Source organism: Barbus barbus (assembly GCF_936440315.1).
Source record: "Barbus barbus genome assembly, chromosome: 38".
NCBI classification, from domain to species: domain Eukaryota; kingdom Metazoa; phylum Chordata; class Actinopteri; order Cypriniformes; family Cyprinidae; genus Barbus; species Barbus barbus.
The window spans coordinates 21,776,192-21,785,613 of NC_136716.1; the positions used below are offsets into that span (position 1 = coordinate 21,776,192).

The 9,422-nt window shown below is 35.0% G+C and overlaps 1 protein-coding gene across 1 annotated transcript; it reads left to right on the forward strand.

Moving 5' to 3' along the window:
* Positions 1–3,188: 3,188 nt before the first annotated feature.
* On the forward strand, positions 3,189–5,662 carry LOC306857479 (galanin receptor 2a-like; the record flags this gene model as incomplete). The annotated part of the gene is made up of 2 exons (XM_079397458.1): positions 3,189–3,535; positions 4,921–5,662. The coding sequence occupies 2 exons, from the start codon at positions 3,189–3,191 to the stop codon at positions 5,660–5,662; spliced, it is 1,089 nt and encodes a 362-aa protein (XP_079253584.1).
* Positions 5,663–9,422: the final 3,760 nt, after the last annotated feature.

Here is a 9,422-nt window from a genome sequence, read left to right on the forward strand (position 1 = left end):
TCAGTAGTAACCAAGAGCCAAGAGTCTGGAGAGAATGGACCGTCAGTGTCAATGGACCTTTGAGAGTTGTTGTCACCACATTTGTTAATGTTACGTCAGCATTACTACTCATTGAAAATGAGTCATGACTTCATTGAAATAATGTAAAATATACACAAATAATAATATTATTGTTATTCAATTTTTAAAATATGAAAAAAAATATGAATTAACCTTAATACGCTAAATACCATAAAAATTCAATAAGCTGATAAGCAAAAATGCGTGTTGAGTGTAAATGCTTCTTCTGTTTTGGTTAATACTCTAAAGAAGAGTGCTGATTTATATAAAATATGTAGTCCTCCATAAAGATTTTAAGCAACATAATAACAACAATTTTTTACTGCCAATATGTAAGATATACCAACAAGTGGATAGTTCTGTGCGGCCAAAAAATGCCCAAGCATAATTTTTGAGTTTCTCTAGTGCCACAGTTTTATCATTTTTTGTGATAGTGCTGCCCTCTGGTGGTACTTTCATGTGTTTACATGCTAATGCATACATATTGCTGCATGAGGTCAAATCAAAGGTCAAACCTTGACATTACATTATAAGGAAAAGTTATACGTAGAGTTGTGATGAAAGTTCACTTAGATTCAGTTTGTTTTCTGTGACTGGGTAATGCAATATCAAGCATAGATAACTATACCAGTATATATATATATATATATATATATATATATATATATATATATATATATATATATATATATATATATATAACAATTCTAAACCCTCACCTGATCAGCTTCATCCTCTCTCCAGTTGCTCCTGGTAATTTAAATTCTCGTTATATTGCAACCAAATCTAGAAGGAAACAAATGGCAAAGCTCAGTCTATATCTAGCAGTATAAAAGGCAGCGGTTAAACTTAGTAATGAGTGTATGTGTATGTGCAGCAGTGGAAAAACGTGACTCACACTGTAAGGATGGTGGGGTTCAGACAGGGGCGATCTGGCTGAATGGGGTTCTTCTGAGGGAACTGGGTCAGGTCCAGGGTGAGATGAATGACGGATGAAAGGGATACTGTTGGATATTAGTTCTGTCTGTTGCAATCAGAGTTCAACTCCTACAGATTTAGCTTCTGTCAGATACAGTAATGACTGACTTTTAGTCTTGTGACTTACTGGTGACATGGTGGTTTGGGCTCCTATAAAGCATATAGATATGACTGAGCATTATTGTTTATATATCACAGACAGATAGTTTGAGCATGCAAGTGTAAGGCAGACATACAGTATATCTAATGTGATTCACTCACACTGTTTTACAGGGGTTGTCCTCAATGAACTTTCATGTTAGAAAAAAATACTTTTTCATTTACCTGTAGAGGGCGACCAGAGAACAAGGTAAAATAGAATGGAATAGTTAAAACTTTCTTTATTTAAAATATTTAAATAGTGTATATTTATTAAAGTATACCACTGATTATGAAAACAACAGATCTTTGACACTTTATACTATATCATGTTATTTATTTTAGTATTTTGTATTGAAATTGAGTATTACAGTTATGCTGAAAATATAAGAGCTATAAACCAAAACACTTTTTAGCTAAAGTGTATATTATGTATTACCCTTGGCTCTCGGTAGGTTTCCATTATTTTGTAGCAGAAATATTCAGTTATTGAATTTACTTCATATTGTTTCCATGAAAAATTATGCTCTTATTATTTTTATTATGTAGTAATCATTATGTTTAAGCAATAAAGTGCTGAGTGCAGAATGGGTGGGTTCAAACAAAAGGTGCTATCTTCTAAGTTGTGTATCAGATCCAGATGAAAATACCTGTAAATAAAAGCTGAAATGTTAATCTCTCATCTCATATTCATCTTTTGATATCAAACCCAAATGTTTTCAGTCTACAGCAAAAATAAAGGAATTGGCCTTACTGTTCCAATACTTTTGGAGGGCACTGTATATCATGGCTATATCCTATAGTTTACATGAACTAGATATCAGCAGTGTTAAATGACATGTGATGTGTTGCAGGTACACGAGAGAGATGATGGGGATGAACTGAGTATTTGCAAAGCAGCATGATATATACAAACCACTGCAGCACCTCCACAGCACCATGACAAGTTGTGAGATACAGGTCTGGAATGTACAGTAGATGAATTATGATGCTCCTGGAAACCAGTCTTCAACATAATGCTAAATTTTATAACAGTCAGAGAGTTACGACTGCTCCTGTTAAAGGGATAGTTCACCCAAAAATGAAAATTTTGCAATTAATTACTCACCCTCATGTAAGACCTTCATTCATCTTCAGAACACAAATTAAGATATTTTTGATGAAATCTGAGAGCTTTCTGACCCTCAGACAGCAATGCAACTACCACATTCAAGGCCAAGAAATATTAATATAGTCCTTCTGATATCAGTGGGTCAACCGTAATTTTATGAAGCTATGATAACTTTTTGTGTTCTTTCAGCAGCACCACACTGTTGAATAACAGTGTTTATTTGTTGAATAAAGTTGTTATTTTTGTTTTCTTTGCGCACAAAAAAATATTCTCATAGCTTCATACGTACGATATGATAATATCTTGAATGCTACTAGCATCTGTTGTTAATTTTACATTTTAACCAACAACTTAAAGACAAAATAGATGTTAAAATTCAAGTGGAGGAAAAAACTTTATTATAAGAAGAATGTTAGACATCCAAAACAAATGTAATTCCTCACATTTTTGTTTAGCTGAAGATTTCTATTGTGAAACATTAAAATTTAAATTGTTAATTTTTTCACGTCTCTTATGTTCTCAGGAAACAAAAATCCTATTTGACAGTATTCAGTTTGTAAATTTACTACCTATATATATAAATATATATCATCTATAGTTTTATTTTTATTTAGTAATATTTTATTTTAGTGTTTATCATTTATGTAAATGTCTTGCATTGAAAAGTTCTTGATGAATAGTTGAGTATAAGGGGAGGAGGCTGTGATGGGAGTGATCATCAGATGTTCAACACCTCCACTATCTGTACCTGCATGAAAACCATCCAGACCGAAGATGCTTTTCTTTTCTCGTTGTGCTTGAGTATTTATAGGACGCAAAAACAAAATGACGATGTAAGAAGTTCTTCATTCGTGTCCATATGCAGCGTTGAAGCACATTAGACGTTTCACTGGTCAGAAAGATGAACGCATCTCAGCAGATCCACTTCTCTTCCAACTGGAAAGTTGAGTCGGTAATCATTTCTGTCATATTCTCGATTATTTTTTTGGTTGGTACCGTGGGGAACTGTCTTGTGCTCGCGGTTCTCATTCGCAACGGCCAGATGAACACAAAGAGCACCAACCTGTTCATATTGAACCTCGGGCTGGCGGACCTCTGCTTCATCGTCTTCTGCGTGCCTCTCCAGGCTACCATCTACACCATGGACGAGTGGGTTTTTGGACAGTTTGTGTGCAAAGCTGTGCACTTTATCATCTACCTGACCATGTACGCGAGCATCTTTACGCTGGCAGCGGTGTCTCTGGACAGGTGCGTTCTTCTAATCCTGGTGCGCTCGAGCAGCTCGGGCTTTTCATTCCAGTTCAGTGACTCGTATTGGAACGCATTGCCTAATTGATTAGATGTTATTGGCGACAATAATATGCAATAATTGTACACAAGCAAAATAATAGCAAATGCAATAAACTTAGAGAGCAGAGCAGAAAGAAACTTTACCTGCTACCATATTGTCTTCGGCAATGTGTAATTCAAATAATTATTTTGGTAATGTTTTGCAACTATAACAATGTTGGGTTGGATTTTAGTTATTAAGATGGGTTTAATTCAGAATAATAGGGATATTTTCTCTCAGTCATCTCAGTTTACCTTAATTCAACCAAGCACTTTAGATATTAAATAATCAATTTATTTAATGAACTGTAATTACAGCAATCATTGTGAATGTTTTTTTTTTTTAAAGAATAATGGCTAAATTGCACCTTTTTGTTTATTGCTAAAAATTGTTAGCAATAAAAAGCACACTTGAGAAAGGAAAATGATGTCATAATGCTGATTGGCTGATAGCAGCAAAAAAAATATTTGCACAGAACCAAAACCCTTCACTATAGCCAGTAGCCAGTGTTGGGAAGGTTACTTGGGAAATGTAATGGGTTACAGATTACAAATTACCCAATTTAAAATTTAATAAGTAGTGTAACTTCAATTACTTTATTTAATGTAACTGATTTCATTTGATTAATTTTTGATCACGTTTCTAAATTCCTAACAAATGTTTTCAACTGTTATCATTTTGAAACATTTAGTGTTGATCTTAGTACTCAACACTGATTACTCTGACTTTCAAAACACCTTCATAAAATCACAAAATCAGACTTTAACACCTCTTTTTACTTTGAGATCGATCTGAGGTAAAATACAGATTTAAATGCGTCACTTCACTGCCATTCATAAATCTTCTCCTGTGGCCTCATGGGACAGTAAACTGCCCATCAGATACGCACTTCAGAATCTCATCAGATATAACTCACCAGGGGACCCTATACTACACAGTAGGGAAATATGCAATTTTGAATGTATATGCCATGAACCACATTCTGACCCCGCTGAAAAAGTCTAAAACCAGCCTGCTAAACTATCTATGACCATGCTTGAAACAGGCTAAAACCAACCAGCTAACCCCCCCCCCCCCCCCCCCCCCCCCATTTCTGTTTCACAAAATTGCTCTTTGTGGCAAAAGAAGGTTCTTCAGATTATAAAGAAATAAGAACGAAAAGAGATGGTTCTTTGTGGAACCAAAAATGGGTCTTCTATATGGCATCACTGAGAAGAACCTTTTAAGCACCTTTATTTTTAAGAGTGTAACTTTACTAATTTCTAATTATTACTGAGAGATTATGTTTGCATTTTCCCTACAGATATCTCGCCATTCGGTATCCTCTGCGCTCAAGAGAGACCAGAACGCCTCGTAACGCTCTGACCTCCATCAGCCTTGTGTGGGCTCTATCGCTGTTCTTCTCCAGCCCTTATCTCAGCTACTACCAGCAGATGGATCTAGACGGGACCACTGTTTGCATCCCGGCGTGGAACACCCATCGTCGTCGAGCCATGGACGTCTGCACCTTTATATTCGGCTACCTGATCCCAGTCCTCATTCTCGGCATTACGTACGCCCGCACCATCCGCTACCTCTGGACCTCCGTGGACCCCATGCAGGACATGTCGGAATCCCGCAAGGCCAAGCGCAAGGTGACCAAGATGATAATCATCGTGGCTGTGCTTTTCTGTTTATGTTGGCTGCCACATCACCTGGTTATCTTGTGCATGTGGTTCGGCCACTTCCCGCTCAACCACACAACCTACGTCCTCCGCATTTTCTCTCACCTGGTGGCGTACACCAACTCCTGCCTGAACCCCATCGTCTATGCCCTGGTGTCTAAACACTTTCGAAAGGGCTTCAAGAAGGTGTTTGGCTGTGCGTTTCATAATCGGGTCGTAAACCGGATCCACACCGTGCAACCGGCGCAGACGGTGAGCCTGATAGAAGCTGCTTCATGCGAAGGATCCAATCATAGCGACGGGTCAAACCGGGGTCGTCTCTGGAGAAAAAGTAGCAAGAAGATGATGACGAGTGCCTTCATGACATTTAATGTGACATAATCCACTTACACTCTCACCTACTGTCAAATCAGTGCTCTACCAAAGTATAAAACTCTTCTGTTCCAGTGGCTTTTAACAGCATTTGAGCTGTGATTACATAACAAAAGTTATCATATAGATGCAGATTGTCAGGTAGAGAGGAAACAGCGCTTTTTGTGTTCTTGGTGAGGACAGTGACCGATGTTTAAAATGAAAGTCTCTCTCGCGTCTGTGTTTTGTCAGTGTTGGCAGCTTTCGTCACTGCAGTGGTGGCTGTGTGTTTTCTGACTGTGAATCATGGTAGGGTTTTCCGGAGGTACGAGCAGATTCGATTATATATTTATATCAATTTGATCATATTTGAAATTTTTTTTTAATTTATGCTCTCGGCTTTTAGCGTTAACGCCTACAGGATCTGATGTATGAGTCAAGAGTGTCTATAATGTTGTAAAATCTTTTAAAAACCTAGTTTAAAGCACATGGGGTCATATGGTTTTGTAAAATGTGTTTTCTTTGTGTGTGTGTGTGTGTGTGTGTGTATGTATTTGTTTTGCATGTTTTTATAAAATATGTTGGCTGCATCATGTGGTTTTGTTAGTATATCAAATATTTTAATATTAGATATTCCCATAGGCAGTGAATCTGTTTTTATTAAAATATTAGTAATAACAGAAATAAAAGAATGATATGTTAAGATCTTAAAATATAAAAAAATAATTGTAATTCATAAATTAAAAACATGCTCTTAATTGGAGAATTAAACAAAGTTTGGGGTCAGTAAGATGTTTTTTCATGTTTTCAAAGGCATATATTTAATAACAAATGGATCAATATTGTGAAATATTATTACAATTTAAAATAACTGTTTTCTATTGTAATATATATTCAAATGTAATTTATTCCAGTGATGGCAAATCTGAATTTTCAGCAGCCATTACTTTAGTTTTTATTGTAACACAATCATTTTAATAGGCTGAAATAATTTTAATAATTGAAATAATTATATATAATTTAAATCATTTTAATTATTAAATAATTTATTTAATTTTATGTATCATATTAATTAATTTATTAAATAATAAATAATATAAATTGTAATCATTTTAAAATAAAATAATTATAAATAATTGAAATAATTTTAATAGGCTGATTTGGTGCTCAAGAAGTATTTCTCATCATTATCAATGGTATAGACAATTTTACCGCTTAATATTTTTGTGGAAAAATTTTTACTTTCTCTTTCTACCGACCCCAAACTTCGAATGGTAGTGTATATTCATAAATTGTATGAAAGACATTTCATATCAAGCATTTTGTATGTATTTTGAATAAGTTAATAAATAGGAAACGCAATGACCATTGACCCATATATCAAATCTCCGAAAACTGTTTGCTTCTGTTCAACATCTAAACAGAAAATGGTTGGGTTTGCCTCACATCTATCTATACCACTACCTTTTTGTCCTATAGGTTTGTGTGATTTAAAGCATCTTATGAATTTTAAAGATAATGCTTTGAATGTTTCTTATCAATGTATTGGTTGTGAGACCCAAATGTATTTTGTCTTAGGTTGAGCCAAAAAGGCCTACAAAGAATTAACAACGAATAAATAAACAATTGTTCACAAGTAAATCCGCAGTTAAAAATACAGGTTGTTCTTTCCAGGCAACAGAATGTATACAGTAGAATCATCTCTCAAGCTGTTATGAAACAGATCCACACAAGAACATCCACTTATCTTGGTTCTCCCTGCATCTGGCTTTACTGGGAATGTGCCAGTTGGCTGGTTCTCATGTGCAGCTGCTTTAAACTCAGCTGTTGCTTAGAGAGTTTGTGGGTAATATGTGCGCTCTGATTTGCTCCATCAGTGGAAAAAGCCCAGTGTTGCAGCCTCATTTAACGACTGACGCAAGTATTTATTGTACAATCACTGTTTAACCTGATTTGTGGTTATTTTATACTTCCCATGACGCCGCTCATGTGTATGAGGGCATCTATTTCTAAGGACCTTTTCTCTGTAAAGCACCAGCTGTTGCCATTCTGGCAAGTAGTTTGTTTTTTAGTAATATTACAAGAAGAAACGGGTCAATGAATTTGAATATGTTAATTTCATGAGTGTCAAAAGTCTCTTCATGCACTATGTAATTGTGCAGGAGACTTTGGTGCCCATGAACCATATACTTGCGGTTCTTCTTGAAGAGGCACTCTGCAGTCAAACTGATTGCTGTATGCAGAGAGGACTGTAGAGTGGCAAAATCAATTTCGGCTCTCTACTGAGAATGATGATGATGCTCCTCTGCTCTCCATGATTATTCTTCCCATTGCGGGTCAACAGTTCAGCTCTTCATCAGGAGCCAAACACTGATCTGAGCTTTTGACACAGAACGGACATGATAGTCAATGGAAAACCAAGGCAGTCAGAAAAAGAATAAAGAAGAGAAATCTCTTCCGTCAGATGAGTTAATCCAACCTAAAATGAAAATTTTGTCATCATTTACTCACTGTCTGTTTGCAAGAACCTTTAGATCTCAATTGCACGTGTGATGGTATAAATCACAATGCACTATAGTTGTATGTAAAATAGAAACTTGGAGAAATATATCTCCTGTTGTGGTTCACAAAATAAAAAAATTAGAGGAATGACAGAAAGGTGAGTAAAAGAAGACAAAAGTCTGCACTATTAATGATAGGGACTACCAGTGAGAATATGTTGCCAGGGAGAATCTGCAGTGGAGGAGGGGCTTGGTGGTTGAACAAACTGTACTGACTTGAGATCATAAAAATGTGACCTTTTTATTAATTTCCTCTTCCTTATCTGAGCTGAGATGTGGGATAAGACGAACATTACATGAGACGGAAGTTTATTGGATGACCTTGTAACATGTTATAACATAAAGCCTTTCCTGGATAATACATTTTTGTATGTCAGTTTCAATAATAAAACATAATAGAATACATCACTGCAGTGTTGTTTTGGTATATACTAAATTATATTATAAACCATTAAAATTATATATACTATTATAATGGTTTTTTGTGTTTTTTTTTTTTTTTTTTTTGTAATTACGCTTTTGTCATTTTTTAAAATGTTTTTATCTTTATTTTTGTTTCAATTTTAGTCATTTTAGTACTTTAAATGAAACCTTTTTTCAGTTAGTTGCCAAAGCAACATTTCTAATTTTATTTATTTATTAGTTTTGGTTTTACATCTAAAATTTATATTTTATTTCAGCTTTATTTCAATTAAAAACAAAAAAACAATGCATCACTGGACATAAAACGATTAAAGTCATTAGGCATCTTTACGCAGATGAGTTAAGGCTGCTTTGTGCTTGCTCAAAATTCAATGTACAGATGCATTGTTGTATAAAATCCCTCATCCCCTATTAAAATATACAGTTGTGATTGCAGTGTAAATGTATTTATGCCACCTCTGTAGCAGCATTGAACAATCTGTGTAATGACACCTAAATGCCACTTCAGAAGCGCTTCTGCAGAACTTTTACAGTGTAAATTTTGCAATAGTAAACAGAAAAAAACTAAATCTAAACAAAATCTGCATGTGAAGTATTTCTTTAATTCAGGTTTAATCTCTTGATTAGCTCTGTAACCTGCACAGTGGTAGATTTTGGCAGTAAGTTGGCTTTTTAATGTTACAAATCGTAACGTAAAAGAACATAAAATATAAGTTTCCACCATATATTTATATATTGCAGAACCTTAATATATTTAATTTATGGCAAAATTTGGTAATTCTGTATGTTGTTCTGAGCGTTGGCAT